Genomic DNA, 23,253 nt, shown 5'->3' with positions numbered 1-23,253 from the left:
GTAGCTATCCGTGGGGGGGTGCAAGGTTGAAGAAATGCCTAGGGTGCCAAGAAACCTTGCACCGGCCCTGGTGCTAGTCTATAACCTGTAAAACTATGCAAATTAGGAGTAAATACAGGGGCGTATCTATAATGGGTGCAGGGTGTGCAGGGAACACGGGCCCCTGGGTCCAGAGGGGCCCTGCACCACACCACACTGCACACCCTGTACCCATAATATTACTTACCTCTCCGGAGTCCCACGTCGATGAGGGGGTCCGGCGCTGTATAACGACTGGAAAATGGCTGCGGCAGCCATTTTCCTGTCGTTTGCGCATGCGCAGTACAGGAAAAATGGCCGCCGCGGCCATTTTCCCGGTGACATGTGCATACACTATAGACCCTGGGCACACTCTAGTGCCCAGAGTCTATAACTCCTGCACTAGCCGCACACAGCTCAGTGCGCTGCCGGGCAGAGAGGAGGGGGCCCGTGTCGGAGACTGCACACAGGCCCCCTCCTCTCTAGAAACGCTCCTGGGTAAATGACAGTGTAGGCAGGCGTATCTCATACCGTTTGGAATGGGCATATCAGGAGCAGACTGACTTACAGAACAGACAGTGTAGCTTCCAAAATCACTTGAGTTTCAGAAATCACTGCAGAACAGAAGTGGTGATTCAGCTGCGGATAGATATGCTATCGCAGCTCCTAACAAGTTAGCTGTAATTTGGTAAAGCCTCCTGCTTGCATTATTGAACTGAGCTGCATCCAAGGACGCAGCAACGGATCATCTGCAATCCCTTTGGCCGGTTGGGTGACCATGGGGTCATGCAAGCAGACCGCCGTAGATAGGTAAAAGAGGCCAGGAAATCTCTGTCAGCCGACAATGATCCTGGCCTCTCCACTTACCCCAACGGCGGCGACATGCCTCCATTTTGGAAAACGGAGGGTGTCGCTGCCCCCTCCCCATGCAGAAATGACAGCAGACTATCAATCACTGACAGTCTGCTGCCGGTCTGCGTGCGGCATTGCAGACCTGTACTGCATATGAACAGTACAGGTCAGGTGCATGTGCAGCACCATTAATTGGGAATCTGCGTGATCCCTGTCACTGTGTCCACAGCTGAATCACCCCCTGAAAATACTTTGCAGACAAACATTGAAGACCTTGTCTAGCAGAGCTGCCATCAAAGGGGAATGCTGGGTCCTGGTCGCAGTGGTACTGTGTGGCTACAATCAATCTCCCCTGCTGTTTGTAATCTTCTTATGCTAAACTTTGCCAGGATGAAAGATTGTGGATTAATTATGCTGTCTGCCAGTCTGAGTGTATCGAGTGCTGATCTGTTCATGAGCCTGCCAGAGTGTGACAGTGTGTGTATGAAGCCAGACCGTCAGGCCCAGAATCTGTGTAATTTAAGAGTGTCCCATTTTTTGGGGATTGTGTGACAGAGTGTGGCCATGACAAAGTTCAAACCTAGGCAACAATCTAATCCTGGCCAAACTACACCACACTACACCATAATGCCAAATTTGGTGTAGCTAGGTACAAAACTGTGGCTGTGCATAAAGGACAGACAGATGCACTTCCTCGCTTATTATATAGATATGAAAGTATATAAACACACGTATACACTGAAGTGCCAAAAGTCATGAAATAGCAGTATGTAAAGGTAATGGTAGGTGGCATCACCATACTTTGACGTCTTTGAAATGCCCAGGCTGGACGTACATGGAGTAGGATGCAAATCTTCCAGCCCAAATATCCTGCTGGCTCATCCTATTGCTACCCCTTGACTCGTTATTACCTTTTTCTGCTGTTGGATGTTCTTCTGCTGCCCTGTGGGTGTTTCTGCGTCTCTGGACCTCCATTGTGCTCTCCTATATCTGCACATGTTAACCAGCGTGCACTAGTTTGCTTTAAAAATGTTATAATGTTTGTAATACATACCACCTCCTATACCTTGTGAATGGGTATCTGAGAGACGCTATGACCGGCAATACCGGTAGAACCAGCCACACATGATTAACTGCAGATTGGTCTATGTTTGTAATACATAGAATCTATACCTTGTGAACGGGTGTCTGAGAGACGCTATGACCGGCAGGGCCAGATTAACGGGGGGGGGGCGTCCGACCCTAGGCCCCCACACGTTAAGGGCCCCCACACGTATTGGGGTTAAAGTGGACTGGGGGAAACGGAACCAGTTCCGCCTCCTCCGGCCAACCTAACCCCGGCGACGCAGGGAGGCTTCATTTGCCAGACGCCCGCTGGTTACTTGGAGGGGAGGCATTACTACTGGGGTATTATTCATGGGGGGAGGCATTACTACAGGGGGCACTACTCGGAGGGGGGAGGCATTACTACTGGGGCATTACTCTTTGAGGGGGGAGGCCTTACTAATGGGTACATTGCTGGGGGGGGCATTATTACTGGGGAGGGGGCATTACTCAGAGGGGGAGGCATTACTACTGGGTACATTAATTGGGGGCATTACTATTGGGGGCTCTACTACAGAGGAAGCATTAGTATTGGGGGCACTAATAGAGGGGCATTATTACTGGGGGCTCTACTACAGGGGGCATAACTACTGGGGACATTACTATTGGGGGGCACAACTACAGGGGTATTACTACTGGGGGATTTATACAGGAGGCATTACTATTGGGCACATTCAGGGGGCATTACTATTTGGTGAACAACTACAGGGATATTACTACTGGGGGCATTTATACAGGGGGCACTACTAATGGGAGCATTGCATACGGAGCACTACCACTGTGGGCACTGACACTACTGGGAGCTCTGCATAAGGTATGCATTGCGCATACCCCCAGTTTGTCACATTTAATAGGGGCCCCCACATGTATGTTGCCCAGGGGCCCCCACAGACCTTAATCCGGCTCTGATGACCGGCAATACCGCTAGAGCCAGCCGCACATGATTACCTGCAGATTGGTCTAATTTTTATGATAATACCGATATCGGCACAACCCAGTTAGGGATTTCATGTGTGGGGACGAATTATCAGATAGCCAGTTTGAATCTACATGAGATTCATGCTTGATAAAAGTAGACTTTAATTATATGATATAAGTTCCATTTATTGTTTGTCAAATTGTCCCAAGCCAGTCTACATATACTGGAGTATTGTATGTATGCAGGACAATCTGTTAATGACCACTGCTCTATTGGTTACATGTGTATCACAAGTGATGAACGCTAGATACATAAATGATACATGAATGTTAAAGAGTAACATATTATACTAATTACAAAGAACAGCTAGAGATGCTGTTTGTTAACAGCATTTCTCAATTACAGTTTTAGACACAGAAACAACATACGTGTGCTTACTAAGTTATTTTGAACACAATTGTGGAAACTTTGTTACGATGCCTAAACTGAACCATTTGATCCCACAATAAATTACTAATAATCGTTATAAAATAAGATTATAATAACATCTGGGATTTGCTAGAATTCCTAAAGACGCTACTCCAAAATTAATAATGGAGTATATCTGTGGGACGTGTTGTAATTCCTAAACACTTATTATAAGGAAGATATACAACAGTGATTGTGGACTATAATTTAGGAATTATTATTGTTGATATACATAATATCTGAATTTATTTGGAGTCTATTATATACTGTATATATACTTCTTGTTTAGTCACATATTCAATAGTGATAAGGACAGGAACAATTAAATTGATATCTATTTATGGTAGTAGGTCATTTAGTCACAAGACACCAGATAATATTGACTATATAGCGCACATTAAAAATAAAAATTTAGGACAAGAAATATAATAATATACAGAAAACAAGTGTATTAGAGGTGGTATCAATTCTTTATTGAACATTGTTTATTTTAATAAAGATGTTTTTAAATATAAAATAACAATAGAATATATAAAAAATAAAAAACTATAAAAAACAAATAGAAATATTTTGCTGTGTTCAATTTTAGGGATTTAAATTAAATAAAAGTTATGTTTTAATAAACCTTTATTCAAGGATTCAATTACATCTTATTTATCCATATGCCATAATAGTGACAATTTTCATCTCATATCACCATAAGACCAACAGGTAGTTTATATCCTTAATCCTTGGTTCCTTCATTAAGTGGTAGTCGCAATATAATATACAAATAAGAGTATTTAAGATATACATATATATTCTCCTTCTGTGTGTGCACCTTTATAGGAATTCATCCTCTTCCTTTTCTTTTGGCTCTCCTATATCTCTCTGCTGTCTTGGAGCGTGTGTTAATTCCGCCTGCTGGGTCGCCATTGCTGTGCTCTCCTGCCACCATTTTGTGGGGCATTTCTGGGCGCCTGGAGGTTCTTGGCTTCGGACTGCTTGTTGGTGCATGTTGCATTCTGCTGGCAGATCCTTCCCTCAGACCCTGCGGCACTGACCCTCTGTTCTCCACCATCTTGGAGTTCTGCTGGGCCCTCTGTCATTCCGGCTTTTGCTGCTTTCTGGTGCTGAGCTCTGGATGCTGGTCTCCACAGCAGGAGACCAGCACCAGAAAGCAACAACAGCCGGAATGACAGAGGGACCAGCAGAACTACAAGATGGTGGAGAGCACAGAGGGTCAGTGCCGCAGGGTCCGGGGGAAGGATCTGCCAGCAAGGAATTGAAACTTCCTATCTGTATAATTATTGATGAGGAATCGTTTCTATATTTTATATATTTATATCATGGGTGCCAATCATTGAAGATGAGACTCCAATAATATTATTTCTTTACTATATTTATAAAGATATTATAAATATAGATAAAGTTCAATTAACATACGTTATATATATATATATTTGCAAATACATGCATACGTATGAATTAATTATGATTCCAGTGAGTTCAGACGTGAAGTTCAAGCTCTGATTTCTGATATTTATTTATAGGCAATTCAAATTATACAGAATGAGATATACACAGTAGTGACATATATACTAGTATATTTATGCTTCCTAAGACATAAAACTTAATAAACAATTAACAAACTTAGACAATTAGTAACATAGATTATATACTTGCAAGTATTATTAGTTACCGTACTTCCTCCTGCACAAACTTTATGTTCTTCTGGACTCTGTGTTACATTGTGCTGACCTCTCTCCTCCTTCAACTTCTCTCTCCCTGTTCTCTCCTCCAACTAACTAAGCTGTACTTCCAGTGCTGTCTTTTATCCCAAAATCTTTACATGCCATTTTGCCATGTCCCATTCTGTCCAATGTGGCAGATAATTACAGGTTAGCCAGTGAAACTCCAAGGGGTTGTAAATCATGGCCCAGGTTGGATATTTCTGCTCAAACAACCATGGTGTCATAAAATGTGGTATTTGTTTATTCATCAAAAGATTTACCTTTGATTATTTGATGTGTGAACAGAGCTGTTTTGCCTAAGGTGATAGCATCAATAGATGTTACCTCTTGATATTAAGCCTGGACAATGGATGAACTGGTTTTATGATTACACACCTGTGCATACTAATGGCCATTCCATTATTTATGACATAAACAGGAAAACTTGTTAAAACCGTCCAAACAACAGTGCTAGATTTGATGTACAGTAATTCCCTATTTGACACATATATACATACAAACACAGATGAACTCCTTGATACGAAATATATACTATTCACTATGGTGTAAACCACATTCAATCATTAATGGTATATGAATTTAAACACTTTCCCTTTCAATCCTAATGTTCAAGTATATTTTATTTTACTTATATAATTAATTTCCTACATCACATAAGGTAACAGTCGCCCCCTTGTGGCCATGAGAAATTAATTTTGATTGGCCACACATGAATCTAATGTAAATTATTCCCAATACATTTTTAAATATTTCTTCAAATCATACTTTTCCATCCCTAATCATTATTTTAAACCATAAAGATAATAGTAATAACCAGTGTGATGGTTGCATATATTTTTAAAGTATTTAACATAGCTAAACTACTCTATTTACCCTATTGTAATTAAATATGACCATTACTGCGGTTTTATTCAGTATTCATGAGGAAAATATTTGATCAGTCATTTAAAATACCATAGCATAGCTTGATTGTAGATATGATATCTTGTTCTCTATCTGTGCTGATGTCTTTAAGATACATCTTCTGTCCTGTGCCAACAACAATTTTCTAGTGTTTGGACTGTCATCTGTGTGTCTTGCGTGCCATTGGAGATGCATTACCTTTGCAGTATGAGGCAGTAGAATTCTTTGTGGAAGCTGCCATTTTGCTTGCTGCGTAGAGGGCTGTGTACTTTGAGTGCTGTGGTCTTTATTCATTATTTCCTCTTCACCACGATGCTGTAACACTCAGTACCTTCAGTGTCACCTCGGCAATAGTCTTTCGCAGATGTGCATTGTGCGTCCTTTACGATTATCCAATGATGCAGTTATGACAAGTGTCCATATAATAGTCTTTTAAGGTTTTGGTGTTGAATAGAGAGCAGGTATATATATATGAAACAAAGTCCCTTCTCCTTTCTTGGTTGTAAATAATCCATCTCAATTTTCTTTGGCCAATGGCATTCCAAATGACTGTGGTAGATAATGTCTACCATATTGTATTTATTCTAGATAATTTTCCTCACTGAATAAACTTCCATACCGTAAGGTCACATTCTTACAATGTTCCTATATAATATCTATTTTCTAATTTAAAACTAAAATAAGGTGTGACTACTTTTATTATTCTTTATTTTAAAACTAAAATAACCCTACACCAGAAAAACCCTATTCAATGGCTTTCTATATTTAACCTACAATAAGTATAGCAATACTATTTTTGGAATGCTTTGATGTGTTTATCATAACATCCTATCAATAAAATAAATGACTATACATATATATATGATCCATACAGGCATTAAATATCTTGGCTTTCAGGTATGTGTAACCCCATACAGCATTGCCATATGCCGCAATGTGCATATGATTACAATGGCCCTTTTTGTGCTAAAATTAAATTCTCTTAGACTCCATGAAGTCTGTATTAAGAGAATAATAATTTCTCCCAATTAATAAATTTGTCCCAATGGGGTATACCATCTTCACTAGATACTTAATTTATGTTTGAAGCCTTTAAGACGGAAGCATAAATATACTACTGTGTAATACACAAAATAAAACAAAATAAACTATTTACAAGGTATGATCTGATATAAAATGTACATCGGACATGTGTACTGGCATGTGATTTGAAAGGTATATGTAAAAATAAAACAATTTTGTATAATTGCAGTGATGAAATGTACACTATGTGTACATGAGTTGAAAACAATTTAACATAGACAATTTCAAATGATTGTAGTGATGAAAGGGTTAATTGAAACTTCCCCTTCCTGGAACTGAAAACTGCTTTTGGGATTTGTCCATGTGTCAGTATTTATGGCAGGTATCGACTGCTGTGCTAATGATCTTCTGTTGTGTCGCCAATCACCGACATCATGGGTTCTGCAGCGAAGCTGAATTTGTAAACTAAAATTAAAACAAACAAAGAAATACAATGAATATAATGGCTTTTTACAAAGCAATTTAGCATTGCTTGCTATGCGTTCTGTCCTGTCTCCTGCATGTTATATGAGGTACAGAATTTACATATCTGGGTATTTAAAAATTTACTAACATCCAGTTTCTTTTATCTCTGTAATATTGTGTGTCATTGACAAAACAAACTTTGCTGCAGATAGTCTGCAGGTTGGATTCAATCATGAAATGAGAGATTATTTTACCATGTGGGATATCTATAGGGAAATTCTAATTTCAATCCCCATGGAGGCTGCATTTGATGTAACAAGAAAAAGAAGTAAAGAAGTGATACTACCGTCCTTCCTTGTGGACATACTCCCTTGTGGATTAGTCACGATCCAGCCATTCTCCAATCGTGGATTTTTCTTGTCAGAGGGACTCCTTAGCCATGACAAATTTTGGATGTCCTGGAAAATATTCTCATGGGGGGGAAAAACTTGTTAGACTGGGCCATATATCATTTGATGGTTCCAGGGTTTTGTCAAGAACCGCAATAAAATGATTATGGCCCAAAGGCGCAAAAATATTTTTCCCCTGGTGATTCTTTTTGTCATTTTTGTCATTTGGTGTGGTGTTTTCAGAATTACACTCTGCATGTTGTCTCTCTGAGAGATTGCAAACATTTGCTCCACCACAAGATGGCTCTAAGTGCAGTGTGGGTTTTACATAGGTATTATTGGAGCTGTTTGTGTGACTAGATGTCTGCACTCCTGAATTAATTTCATTGTTCAGCTTTAGAAACATTTTTGTAGCTGAACTCATTTCAGGTATCTGCACTTTAGAAAATGTATCTACTCCTGTGTGCACTGCTTTGCTCTTGTCTGTGTTTAAGACTGTCTGTTCCATTTTTCCTAATGGTGCAACTAATTCTTCCATCACATTGGGGCCTGTGAGTGTGTATTCAGTAGCATCACTCTCCTTCTCATAATCTGATCTCCATTGATCACTCACTTCAGCAAAAATTGTATAGGAGACATTTGACATTGCTCCTACCTTCTTTGCATCAATTTGCTCTTTTTGGATTAATACATCCTGCACCAGGATTCTCTCTTTCTCAATTACAGGAACCTGATTGATTATATTAATCCTGACTCCAGTAGACTCCGTGTACAAAGTCTCAAATGAATCTACAATATTCTCTTTTGTAGTTTTGGGTGTTTCTATAATCTCCTCCTCAGAGGTCTTCACAGTTTGAGTACAAACTGACAGGCTTTTTGCTTCCAAATGTTTCTGTTTATTTCTCTTCCCTTTACCCTTGAGGCATTTTAACAATGAATGCATCTTTGCATTAACAGTCAGGCATACTTTATAAAGACTTGAGCCTGATTTCTCATTACATTTCTGTTTAGCCTCTTTGGCTGAATTAGCACTTCGGTGCATTTTACTATATGCCACAATAATTTTGTGCATATCTGAATTAGCATTAATTTTATAATGCTATATTTATTCCCTTTGTTTTACACATATATCCTCCCCATAAGATTGCCGGTGTCTTAATGGTTACTCTAATATATGGTAATTACATTCATTTATTTGGGAATATTCAGTTTCAATATTTTTAATAATTTTTAAGCGTGATATCCTCCCTCATCTGTTCGCTAGCCTGATGAGTTAAACTCTAATATCCGCTAATCATTATTCATTTCTTTTTATCCTAGGCCTTTCTAAATTATTTTCTATTCATTACAACTTATTCCAAAGTGATCTTATAGTTTGCCAGCCAGCTTATAGCCTTACGCTGCTCTAAATAACTATTGTATTTAGTTAAAACAGAATATAGAATATTTCCATGTCTGGTGCCAAATATTGATAAGGTATCATATACTTTTATAACCAGCTCTATTTCACTAATACATCAATTACAGGTATACAAAATACAAGATAAGATAAACACAATGATAACAAGTCTTATAATTATTATGCTTAAATATATCCCCACTGTGATTCTGCGAATTTGGTAGCTAGCTTACAGCATGTGCTACTGCTTAATATAAATATTACAATCAGATACCGGAATCTAACACGTCCCTTCGTGGTTGCCAATTATTGATGAGGAATCGTTTCTATATTTTATATATTTATATCATGGGTGCCAATCATTGAAGATGAGACTCCAATAATATTATTTCTTTACTATATTTATAAAGATATTATAAATATAGATAAGGTTCAATTAACATACGTTTTATATATATATATATATTTGCAAATACATGCATACGTATGAATTAATTATGATTCCAGTGAGTTCAGACGTGAAGTTCAAGCTCTGATTTCTGATATTTATTTATAGGCAATTCAAATTATACAGAATGAGATATACACAGTAGTGACATATATACTAGTATATTTATGCTTCCTAAGACATAAAACTTAATAAACAATTAACAAACTTAGACAATTAATAACATAGATTATATACTTGCAAGTATTATTAGTTACCGTACTTCCTCCTGCACAAACTTTATGTTCTTCTGGACTCTGTGTTACATTGTGCTGACCTCTCTCCTCCTTCAACTTCTCTCTCCCTGTTCTCTCCTCCAACTAACTAAGCTGTACTTCCAGTGCTGTCTTTTATCCCAAAATCTTTACATGCCATTTTGCCATGTCCCATTCTGTCCAATGTGGCAGATAATTACAGGTTAGCCAGTGAAACTCCAAGGGGTTGTAAATCATGGCCCAGGTTGGATATTTCTGCTCAAACAACCATGGTGTCATAAAATGTGGTATTTGTTTATTCATCAAAAGATTTACCTTTGATTATTTGATGTGTGAACAGAGCTGTTTTGCCTAAGGTGATAGCATCAATAGATGTTACCTCTTGATATTAAGCCTGGACAATGGATGAACTGGTTTTATGATTACACACCTGTGCATACTAATGGCCATTCCATTATTTATGACATAAACAGGAAAACTTGTTAAAACCGTCCAAACAACAGTGCTAGATTTGATGTACAGTAATTCCCTATTTGACACATATATACATACAAACACAGATGAACTCCTTGATACGAAATATATACTATTCACTATGGTGTAAACCACATTCAATCATTAATGGTATATTAATTTAAACACTTTCCCTTTCAATCCTAATGTTCAAGTATATTTTATTTTACTTATATAATTAATTTCCTACATCACATAAGGTAACAATAATGGCGGATTTGTGAGGTAATAGTTTAAAAACTGTAACTTTCTCAATGACCTGAAGCCCAAAAGGCCCTATTCTGGAACAATAGCTACCTAATATAACAAACCCCAAGTCTAAATTCGCCCCCCACCCTGAGTTATGCCTTCCCAAAAATCCCCCATAGAGAACAGCAGAAAAGTGGTCCTAATTGAGAATGTCAGAAAAAAGTGACAGCTTTATATTACTCCCAAATCCTCATTTTTTATGTTTGTGCCCTGAAACTTTGCACGCAGCACCGAGCGACAGTTCTGCCCGTGTCAAATTTCAGTCCGGTACCTCCAATAGCTTTTGAGGTGTATCCCCTTAAACACCCTGCCCCCCCCCCCTTTAGGACTTCTCTATGGAGAATTCAGTTTTTTCTATTCAGCCTTAATATAAGGGCACAACCGTGTGTGAGGTTTGTCACTGAAATTGGAGATAACTGCACACGCAGGCTGTTAGCGTTCTGTGAATACAGATGGAGCAGCAGAATGTAAATCTCATAATAAGATAAGATGTACCCTAAGGGAAGGAATTACAAAGAACACACCTTATGCTGTAAGATCACATTACTTATACACATGGGAGAGCTAAGCTACTTTCTTCCTCCTATATATTTCCATTTCCTCTCTCTGGCTTGTGTGCAGCCCACACTCCTTCCAGTCACTCCTCACTCCCACATACTTAGCCTGTGATTCAGGATAGCACTCAGCAATGACATCATAACCTGGACTAATATAAAGAGCTTTTCAGTGTTTCCTGAGAAATCATACAGAACAGCTCAGGTGTATATGGAAGATGAGTCAATGAAAAAGAGTCCATAAAGGTTATCTTGTACTGAAAGGTAAGTAAGAGCCTTGTATTAGACCTTTTTATGTCATGACAAGTGATAACAAGGCACATTACTGAGAAAACTGTAGCATGCGGATTAGAGGACAATATGTGGACAAGACATAGGTGGTGTTACAGACTGTGGGTGAGAGCTGTCTTTATTGTATAGCTGATGAAAGCTGCCTCTCGTATGCAGTGTATGAGTAACAATTGCTGTCTGCTACTAAGGTGTGTGAGTATGTGGGGTCTATTCATAAAGATGTGCGGTACAGAATTGTTACCTATCACTATAGATCGCATCAGTGCGATGTGGTCTATAGCTTAGATAAGTAGCGATTCATGTACCCTTTTTCCTGTTTCCGTTCTGTGCATGCGCCACTATGAAGTCTTATTTGCACATGCGCCTGGCGGCTCGCCTGAGTCTTTGAAGGTCCCATGGCCGCTATGGCTCCTGGGAACCAAGGGGCAGAGCAACAACTGAGTACAGGACCTGGCACAAGGACATGCAGGTTCCTTGTCCTTTTCATACATGAAATCCACACTTTGCCATCCTGTGATGGCGAATGCGATGTAGCCATAAAAGCTGAGTTTTCCGTTCTTTCATGAATCACACTCACCATACTGTATAATAGTATGGTGATGCTCTGAGCAGGTGCTTCTCCACGGTAACTTGCTTTATGAATGTCAGAAAGCAGAGAAAAATCCTGTCTAACACAAAACTGGTCTGGGCTCACAGCTCACGTTTTGCAGGTCACCCAGTAGGTGCCCAGGTGTATTCGTTACTCGCTGATACATTTTAAAAGATCCAGAGGTGGAGCTAATTATTTCACTTGCGATTATTTGAGGAGATCTAGAAAACATGCACTGTTTGGGGTCCTGAGGACCGAGTTTGAGAACATGTGCTTTAGTACTATAAATATACCTCTTATGCTGGCCATACACGCTACAATTATCGGGACAATCTGCCCGATATCCACGGATTGCCCCGATAATTGTAGAGTGTGTGCGGGCGACCGAGGGTTAAATGTCGCTCGGTCGGGCATGCCGGATTGACCATCATGCTCATCCGATGCGATATTTGAGTACAATGTCGGCCGCATCGGGCAGTGTATGCCCAGCCGCGGCCGACAGACAGACATTTCCTGTATTCCTTCCCATGGAAGGAACAGGGAAACGTCTCCTCCCCCCGGGGCGGAGCGCAGATGTTGGGCTAATATACTGTGAGAAATCTCACAGTGTATGCCGCGGACATCTGCGGCTGGCAGGCTTCCAGATAAAGGGGTCTATTTCCTAAGCAATGTTAGGAGACAGAGTGAAAAGTGATAAGGTGCCAGCCAATCAGCTCCCAACTGTCATTTTTCAAACACAGCCTGTGAGATGACAGTTAGGAGCTGATTGGCTGGCACCTTATCACTTTTCACTCTGTCTCCTAACACTGCTTAGTAAATATCCCCAAAATGTCTCTCGGTCTGACAGGCATTTTATCTGGACGTGTATGCCCAGCTTTAGTATTTCATTTTAGGGAAATGTATTATATTTTATTTTTAGTCAGTGAAAACATATTATGCAGTGTTGTTCGATCGCAAACTTTATTCTTAAATAAACTTAAGAACAAGATATTACATGAACTATAAATATTACAATTTCTGTTAATTCATTGAAGCATTTACATATACTTTGGGAATAATAGGACAGATTTAAAAAAATAAAAATAACACCTGGAGTGTTTGCACATTCAGACATGTTGCTGCATGAGATGGCTTATAAATATATGGCTGGGATTCCAGGCCTCCATGGTATAACTTACACATGACCTGTGACTCACCGCACCACGGGCAGAAAATGGGGGACCTGCAGTTTAAGGGTAGCAGGAGAGAAATTGGCTGCTTTACCTTATTATACCACGTGTCATGTTTGCAAATGCTGACATTCAGCAGAACCTGCTTCTATACAAGGAACATAGGGCCTGATTCAGAGCCGCTCGTAAGCGGCCGCTCGTTCGCTCCGAGCGATGTTTGCACAACTGCGCATGCGTACAGATCGTAATACGCATGCACGAACCAGTCAGTGCAGCCAAAAATCATTTGTTCGCTAAATAGCGAATGCCTGCTATTTTCAGTGACAGGAGGAGGCGTATGTGGGTGGTAACAGGGGAAGGTGCTTGAAAACGGGGAGTGGAGATCCGAACGCAGGCGTGCTTAAAGGTCAAAACGGGCGTTTTATGGGTGTGCATAATTAATACAGCAGCGTCATTGACCACGTCACTGGGTTATTTTATAGTCAGAACTGCTCGCAAGATTGCGGTAGGAAAAACCAACCACAAGAATAGTGAGCAGTTCATACGCTGGTCGATGTACTCGATTAATCTAATAAATAGCGGACATGACGTGGGAAGCGAGCGGCCAGGGGGCATAGTTTTCCAGAAAACGACCGCAAGTTTTGTACGCTCGTTCAGACCTAGAGGCGTGAACAGACCGCAAAGTGCGAATGGTTCATTTGAATAGCCACCCCTTTTTTCTGAACGAGCGAGCGCAAATAGCGTCCGGCTCTGAATGAGGTCCCTACTACAGCCAATATGACATTACCACACTATGCATATGTAAAGGAAATAATACTATATCAGATGTCACTGAGATACTCTGTGAGCATATAAAAGCACAAGGCCAAAGACAGAGGACCTGATTCAGACCTGCTCGAGGCAAACGATCACTCGTTGCTGGCGATGTTTGCTAATGTGCGCATGCGTATACTTTGAGGTGCGCGTGCGCAAACTAGTATGAGCGATCGGGATGCGCTCGCTCGTCCTGCAAAGACAGCCCAGTGCAATGAGTGACAGGAGAGGCCATTTGTGGGTGGTAACAGGGGCAGGGCAGTAGTAACGGGGGAGTGGAGTTGTGGACGCATGCTTGCCTGAGTGTTTCAACGCCATTTCAGAGGCATGCATAATTAACAGGCAGCGTCATAGTACACGTCACCTGGTTGAATCATACACTGAAGTGCTCACAGTGCTTGCGGTAGGGTACACTCAACCCGATGTACCGATGGTTGTATATACTTCCTGGAGATGACGTTCGCTAGTGGGCGGCTAAACAGGCTGGTGGGCGTCTGTAAACACAAAATGATCGCACGCCAACAAATAGTGGGAGTGCTTATGCCTTGCCATGTAAGCACCTGCCTTGACGTCACCTGAATTTCCATACGCTGGGAGCAAGCGGCCGCATCTAGCGAGCGGGTCTGAATCAGGCCCAGAGTAATTTGACACTGTGATCGGTATGTGTCCTAAATAAAATTGGAGGTGATAAAACTACTTTGCTATATTATATTGATCAATTTGAGGAGCAACATTTATATATCTGTTTGTGAATGGTCTGAATCAGAGGCATTTGCAGGTATGAGGTATTATGATGATGACGGTCCTCAGCATTGTGCATGGTTAAGCTAAATAATTTTTGTTCATTATATCCACATATAATAGATTATAGTCGTGGTTTCTGTAAACAAAAGACATATAGGACAGCACTCATAGGCTTTCAATTAATGTATTAAAAGTAAACTGGTGCCATCCACATTTCCATGGATAGCAGCAATTTATTTATTATATATTCGTCCAAAAGCCTATGAGTGCCGACCTAGATGTCTTTCGTTTACACACTTTTATATTAGTGTTAAGAGGATTGGCACCAAGATGGATGACATTATTATATCTGAGTGCCAAACTAAATGATATGTGTGTGTATGTGTGTATGTATGTATGTATGTATATATATATATATATATATATATATATCCAACAAGTTGTCTGCACTCCTCTTAAATCTGTGCAACTTCTGAGGTGCTTACTCCCAAAAGGCCAGCATGATATCCATCCGGCCAAAAAATAGTTCCACAATAAGGTGGGCACTCCCATTCATAAAATAGAAAATAAAACTGGGTGGTGATGAAGAATTCTTTCTCTGTTTTTTTTGTGTTATGTATTAATATTGTGGTGAAAACTTATGGTTCTTTTTCCATACAAATGAATAAATATTTTTTTTTCTATTTTGTGAATGGGAGTGCCCTCCTTATTGTTGAACTTAAAAATGTTACCATTATTAAGGCCAATTAAATTAATGTACTGATCACGCTTCTCTCTTCCATCTCTTGCTTCTCTTACTCTATTATCTCCTTTATCTGCTAATCATATATCCTCTTCCTCTGTATACTCTCCATTATTTCCCTGCCCATTTCCATATCCAGATGGTTCCTCCTCTCCTGTCCCTGTTTCTGCCCTTCTGTTTTTTTACCACAGGTGCCCTAGTACTTGCCAGTGGAAATCCCAGAGAGCCACAAGAGGGCAGCAACTTCAACTCTTCCACCACTATTGCCCCATCTCTGAAAAATAGCCAACACTCTGCCACCCAGTACGTCAAGGTCACGCAAAGTCACCAAAGTACCCCGGAGCGGATTCTGTACGTTACTAGTGGACCAGATGATTACTATTATGATGATGATGGAGATGATGAAGAGACAAAAGTCAGTGAATCTGCACCTGCTCCTAGCAGCCCCTGCCCGTATGATCGCTGTGAGCATCTGTCGCCCACATGTGAGGAGATCCAAAGGAAGGCAGGTGGCAGATGTCTTTGCCCAGGAATAAATGGACCAAAAACGAAACCAGACCCTCCTCGTCTTGGTCAGGTTCTCCTGGCTGAAGGAAAGTTGTCTGTGAACTGGTGCTCCCCTCTGTCCACTGTGCGTGGTTATAGGGTGTTATATGGGGGACCACAAGGTCCAATTGAAAAGGGCCCAGTCCTTAATGCCTCATATCGTTCCTACTCCATTGAAAATCTCCTTCCTGATACTTATTACACAGTGTGTGTAGTGGCATTTAATGAGGCTGGTGAAAGCCCTGCAGCAGTTGACGAGGAAGACAAGGGACCAGAGGGCAGTATGACAGGTTCTTGCAGGAATCTCCACAACACTCTCTCCAAGGACTCGCACATTTATCTAGGGGTGGGATTGGGACTGGCAGCACTGGCAGGGCTGTTAATTGTTCTAGGCAGCTGGTTTTGGATAAGAGAGAGGGGCAGGAAAAGGAAGGCAGCTTTAGAGGAAGAAATGGGAATACCAAACCACTTCTATAAGGCAGAGAGTGCCGACCAGTTGTGAAAGCGCAGACTTGGGGCCTGATTCAGAGCCGCTTGCTAGATGCGATCGCTCGCTCCCAGCGTATGCAAATTCTGCGCACGTCCAGCAAGGCAGATGATCGCACAGCAAGGCATTAGCATGCACACTATGTCTTGGCGAGCGATCGCTTTGTGTATGCAGACACCCACCAGCCATTCATAAGATGCCCACTTGCCAGGGGCGTATCTATAATGGGTGCAGGGTGTGCGGGGAACACAGGCCCCTGGGTCCAGGGGGGCCCCGCACCGCACCCATAATCTTACTTACCTCTCCGGAGTCCCACAACGGCGAGGGGGTTCGGCGCTATGAAACGACTGGAAAATGGCCACGGTGGCCATTTTCCCTGTAGTTTGCGCATGCACAGTACAGAGAAAATGGCCACCGCGGCCATTTTCCCGGTTACCTGTGCATACACTATAGACTCTGGGCACACTCTAGTGCCCAGAGTCTATAACTCCGGTGCTGGCCGCGCACAGCTCAGTGCGCTGCCGGCCACCGGGCAGAGAGGAGGGGGCCCGTGTCGGAGACTGCACACGGGCCCCCTCCGCTCTAGAAACGCCCCTGCCACTTGCGTACGTCATCTCCAGGAAGTGCATGAAAACATTGGTACTTTGTGCAACATTGGATGTGCTCGCAGCGCTTGACTATACCTGGCCGCAAGCACTGCGATCACTTCAGTGTGAAATACAACCATGTGACGTGTACAATGATGCTGCCTGTTAATTATGCATGCCTTGAAACACTCAGGCACGCCTGCGTTCGTACCTCCACTCCCCCGTTTCCAGTGGCCTGCCCTTGTTATCACCCACGAATGGCCTCTCCTGTCACTCATTCAACTGGGCTGTCTATGCTGGGCGAGCGAGCGCTTCCCGATCTTTCGCAGTGGTTCGCGCACGCGCAATGTGATGCATACGCATGCGCAGAATGCAAAAATCGGCCAGCTACGAGCGATCGCATCCTAGCGAGCAAGTCTGAATCAGGTCCTTGGTGTATTGAGTTCAGTGCATGGGGCACATACGAGAGTGCAGAGTGAGACTTCAGTCAAATGAATGAGAAGAGAACAGATATGAATGTAGAAACTAAATACAGTTCTGTGAGTGCTTATATTTATTCTAATAAATTTTATTTTTATATGATTTTTACCCTTCATTTTGATTGACAAGTGCATTGTTTATTTAATACTATAACTGTTCTTAACATTTATTTTTACAGATTGTTTTTCCTTTTCATCTAAAGGATGACTAAATAAATTAGTATTATCCCAAATATGACATAATACCATGCATAATGAAACAATATTTGCAAATGAAAACCTCCAAAATACAAAAGTTAGCTAGTTCACTGGTTCTGTTACTACTCCTACTGATTTTGGCCCTCATTCAGAGCCATACGCTCTGAGCAGAGCGCACGCTCTGAATGAGGGCCGTCCTCCATAACTATGGAGCGTCCTCCTGGACGCTCGTATAGCTGTGGGTCACCACCCACAGCCTATACGAGCGTGCAGTTTGATGGCCGCGATGGTCGTGACCATCGCGACCATCGAAACTGCGAGCCGGCGCCTGCGGTTGAGGTTTTCAACCACAAGGCCCGGAGTGATTTTGGCTCTATCAGAGCCAAAATCACTCCCACTGACATCACTAGTGATGTCAGTGGGCCGGCTTCTGACGGGAGGCATGCCCCCGGCACGCCCACCAAAGGGGGCGTGCTGTCAATCAACATCGACAGCACGCCCCTTGATCAGACACAACGAGCGAAGGAAAGTCCTTCGCTCGTCGCGTCTGGCGCATGCGCACGACGGAGCTCCCTCCGTCGTGCGCATGCTCAGTGCAGAACATCGACCCACTTGCGAGCGGACAGCCGCTCGCGAGTGGGTCTGAATCAGGGCCTTTATTATTAAAGCTGCATACACACACAACGATTTTTTGAACGATTATCGTTAAACGATATTGTTTGAAAAAAATCGTTCACTTTCTGAGTCAAACGATGAAAAATCATCGTTCATGCGCGTTCACGTTTGTAGTTTAGTCAGATTGTCAACTCAACGATTTTCAGTAAGGGAATACGCAAAAATCGTTTGTCGTTCATAAAAATCGTTCATTACACTTTAAAAAATCTGACAGATAATCTGACAGAAAATCGTTCATAAAATCGTTGGTAACAAAATCGTTGTGTGTGTATGCAGCTTTATTCATTGTGCCTAGCCTCTCAAGGAGGCCTAAGCTTCTGGACTTCTTTGTGCCATTCCTTCATGCTCTTCCAACCTAGTCGTTCCTCCTGTAAACAGTTGCAATGTACTGATTAGGTATATTCTCTGGTGTCCATCAGTCCAGTGAACAGAACTACAAAACCAAAATTCTACTGTTGTGTGGTGGTGAGATAGGAAAGGCAGAAGCAGTCAAGTGTATTGTGCCAATTACCTGATGCATAAGAAGAGGTTGTGAGCTCCTCTATGTAAGCTAGCTCACGTGTTCTAGATGTGCAATGTTATTAACTCAGCTAGCACATAAGAAAAGAATGTGGTTCTTATAGCTATGGAGTTCCTATTACTCTACAGTTGAACTAAAAGCTGACCTATATAATACTTGCTGAATATGGTTTGGAGCTATTGCACACTATTACATTTACATTGTTTTTTACAATTATGCTAAAGTAATTATATGTTAAGAATACATACAGATGTATTGCACTATCTGCAAAAATGCACATTGTTAAAAACAAGCTAAAAGAAACACTAAAGCTGCATACACACACAACGATTTTTTGAACGATTATCATTAAACGATATCGTTTAACGATAATCGTTTGAAAAAATCGTTCACTTTCTGAGTCAAACGATGAAAGATAATCGTTCATGCGCGTTCATGTTTGTAGTTTGTAGATCAGTCAGACTTGTCAACTCAACGATTTTCATTAAGGGAATATGCAAAAATCGTATGTAGTTCATAAAAATCGTTCATTACACTTTAAAAAAATCTGACAGATAATCTGACAGAAAATCGTTCATAAAATCGTTGGTAACAAAATCGTTGTGTGTATGCAGCTTTATGGAGCGTACACACGGTCAGATTTGTCAGACTTGTCAGATTTGTCAGATGAACGATTGAACGATTAAACGATCTGAACGATTTGAACGATTTGACCAAAGTTTTGAACGATTTGAACGATTGAACGATTTTTGACTGCATTAAAATGAATGGAATCGTCCAAGTCTGACTGCAAACCCATCAGATGTCAGATATCGTTATCTGACAAACGGGAACGCGCATCGTTGATCGTCCATCGTTCAGGCATGTCAGATATGAACGATTTTCCTTCAGATATGAACGACTGAACGATTTTTAAATCGTTATCGTCCATATCTGAAGAAAAAATCTGATCGTGTGTATGCACCATTAGGCTGGGTACACACTGGTTTTTTATTTGCCAACAAAACCACATGTCAGAGACAAACGTGTTGTACAAGAGGTTGTTAGCTAGCATTTTATTTTTGTTTGGTAGTTTATTAGAAGTCACGCCATTGACCTCAATACATTTCATTCACATTAAATTCATTAAATAAAATGTAATGCACAAGAGAGCAAGTATTAAATCCCCCAACTTGCCACCTTTTGCCAGTTACCTAGCTAGCTTTATTGTCGATACTTTGGCTTTGGAAGAGTAGTCTATTTCTATTCTAGCCTAAGTATTGGTTATGAAAATACCCAAATAGTATCCTATGGCTGCAGCACATAACCTTGGCTACTACGTCTGTGACTTTCTGTGAGTACAGTATATACAAATGCCAGTGTGTCCTAACTCACAGGCTCCACCTGTCAGAAACATTTATTATCTCACTTTGAGAACTGCCTATATATAGACATGATGTTGTAAAAGGTGTTTGTGTATTCCAAAATTCCTAATTTGTATTACATGGAAATATATTAACAAAAAGACATCTCTTTGAGAATCAGGTAGAGCACTGTAAAACATGAGTGGCCAATGTAAAGTTGGGTGCATTTTGTAATAAGAACGCAGTCATAAAATGCTCCAGAAGAAAACATGTATCTTTTCCAGCTTGTAGAGCTGAGCATATCTGAAAATGTGTACAGCTCAGTAAGGTCAGTATGCCTATATGTACCAGTTTTGTGGAAAGAGAACAGTATATGTGTCACGTTGAAGCCATGCGTAAATAGTAGTATATGCTCCTGGTTCTTAGTAGACATAAGGATCATCAGTGGCTAGAAACCATTGATAGCTACCGAATGATGGTCAAGGATTTCACCATCAATGGCTGGAAACAATCTGAATCTCCACCATCGATGCTAGCTGTGGGGTCGATGGTTTTATTTCTTGCCTACAGAGTGCCTGATTCGGATTTGTGCGCAAACCCAATGGTTTATGTACAAATCCGATGATGGGGCGACTGTGCTGGACCTGCTCTGTTTATGTGCACAGGATGCTCTGGACAGCACCGTACAAGCGATCCAGGCTGATAGCCAGAAGCAAAGGCCGTGGGGCAGTGATGGTGCCGCCCACAGAGCCCGTGCACTCTGTCGCACACCCCTAGTTACAGCCCGGGATATCCCACAAGTATTTGTTGATAAATATGCCCAAAAATTGTGATCTAGGTTTAGAATTAGGATTTAGGCATGAACTAGGCTAAACCTAAATCTAGGTTAGAGGTTGTAAAAATTTATGTTTTGAGTATATGTTATTCTTATGGAAAGGTAAGGATAGAATTCAGTTAGTATTCTATATGTGACCCACTTTTCTACTATTGATATTCATCTTCGTCAACCACAATTATAGTAACAGAAGCTCCTTTTGAACCCAGGTGTCTTTTTAAGACATTTATGCTGGGTACACAGTTAGACGACGTATCGGTCAGCAGGCCAATCCATCGTCAGAGTGCCAATTGGTAAGCTATACACACTTATTAATCTGCCACTCGATATGTCTGGGCTGCCATTGTCACTGGGTGGGCATTAAAATTTGCCGGCCCAGTTGAGATGCCAGTGTCAGCTAGTGTACCGGCGGTCAGCAGCTCACCCGGACACACATGCCGATATATAACGGCATCATCTGTGCTGCAGGGTCGGCCTGATATGTCTGTGAACAACATAGTTCACAGACATATCAGGTATATACACCCGCCGATGCTCACACGATATATCACTCGTCGGTATAACGAGCAATGTATCTCCAAGTGTGCACCCAGCATTAGGGGTCAAAGTAGCTTAAGGTGCCCATCCACTAGACGATTAAGTTGAGCGATTATATTGTTCAATCGTTCATAAATCGTTTGCAAAAATGTCTAAAATGACCAGCGATGCGTGTGCCCGTTGGTCATTTAGACATCTATCATACATGCTGGACAACCTGACGATAACGTCAGATTGAGCATGTTTGCAGATGATTGATGAGCCTGCACTGAATGACTGCTCGTTCAGTGCAGGCTCATCACAGACTGACAAATGACTGCACGATTACAATGTAGTAATCATGCAGTCGTTTTCATGTCTGCTAGTGGATGGGCACCTTCAGAAAGGCTTTGCATGTTATCTCATGGAAGTTGATTCTGCTTGCACCCTATGGAGCTGATGACAACATCACACAAGTAATTGAATCTGCCTCTTAATGGCTGAGATACAAGTTCCTTTAACGCTGCTCCTTTTCATTTACTCATTTACTTTTACCTAAGCTGAGATAGGAACAAATACCACTTTCTTACTTATTACAAAAAAATGAAATGATGTAACATAATAAACCATCGTGATCAACTGCAACTTTCCCAGATTTTATACACACTTTCTCTGGTCTGTGATTTATACAGCGGTTGACCTACACGATACAATTGAGGCCTTTTGCAAGGTTTGGGATCCCTGGTATATTCACAATGCGTGACTTGTAACTATGGTCCTCATTCAGACTCCGGAGCTCACTACAAAAGGGGAGGCTGTCGATGTTGATCGACAGCTCGCCCCGTTTTGTAGGCGGGGCGGGGGGGGTGGTTTCACAAATGATGGCGTTCCTTAAGGAATGCCTGCCGTTTTGTGTTGGCGGCCGCACTGACATCAGCAGTGGGGAGCGTCCTGCTCGACCAGAGCAGGAAGCTCCCTGGTACTAGCGGGTGCCGAGACCCAACCTTAGAGTCTCTTCGCAAGCCCCGATGGTCGCGATGGTCTTGACCATCGCGACCATCAACCTGGTCGGTCGCTAAAGCTGTGGGTGGTAACCCACAGCTTAGCTAGTGACCAGGAGGCCGCACTTAAAAAAACAAGCGGCCGCCCTCATCCAGAGCGAACGCTCGCTTCTTGCGACCGCCTCTGAATGAGGGCCTATGTTTCTACAACTACACTTCATCTCAGAGGTGCTAAGAGGGGGAGGAGAGGGGACGGAATACCTGAGTCTCACTCAGTCCACCCCCACCCCCTTCGCTGCAATGCTGTGAGCACTCCACCAATGCATGCACTACTGCTTAGGTAAGTATAGGGCAAGGGGGTGTTGCCCTTGCCCTATACTTACCCCCAGCACCTCATCCCACCTGAAGTTTTATCGCCCCTGCATCA

The 23,253-nt window shown here is 41.8% G+C and overlaps 1 protein-coding gene across 1 annotated transcript; it reads left to right on the top strand.

Annotated features, from left to right (window-relative positions):
• The first annotated feature begins 11,360 nt into the window (after positions 1 to 11,360).
• Positions 11,361 to 17,841, top strand: LRRN4CL (LRRN4 C-terminal like). Its single transcript, XM_088480157.1, has 2 exons — positions 11,361 to 11,555; positions 15,779 to 17,841. The coding sequence occupies exon 2, from the start codon at positions 15,779 to 15,781 to the stop codon at positions 16,685 to 16,687; it is 909 nt and encodes a 302-aa protein (XP_088336283.1). The 5' UTR covers positions 11,361 to 11,555; the 3' UTR covers positions 16,688 to 17,841.
• The last annotated feature ends 5,412 nt before the right edge of the window (positions 17,842 to 23,253 follow it).

Source organism: Taudactylus pleione, unplaced genomic scaffold (assembly GCF_031769625.1).
Source record: "Taudactylus pleione unplaced genomic scaffold, aTauple2 ptg000250l, whole genome shotgun sequence".
Classification (NCBI taxonomy): Eukaryota; Metazoa; Chordata; class Amphibia; order Anura; family Myobatrachidae; genus Taudactylus; species Taudactylus pleione.
Note: the sequence above shows the minus strand (reverse complement) of the source record. Positions and strands in the feature narration are given on the sequence as shown.

Excerpts from the sequence above, each read along its gene's own strand:
- LRRN4CL (XM_088480157.1), top strand. The coding sequence starts at position 15,779 with ATGGTTCCTCCTCTCCTGTCCCTGTTTCTGCCCTTCTGTTTTTTTACC.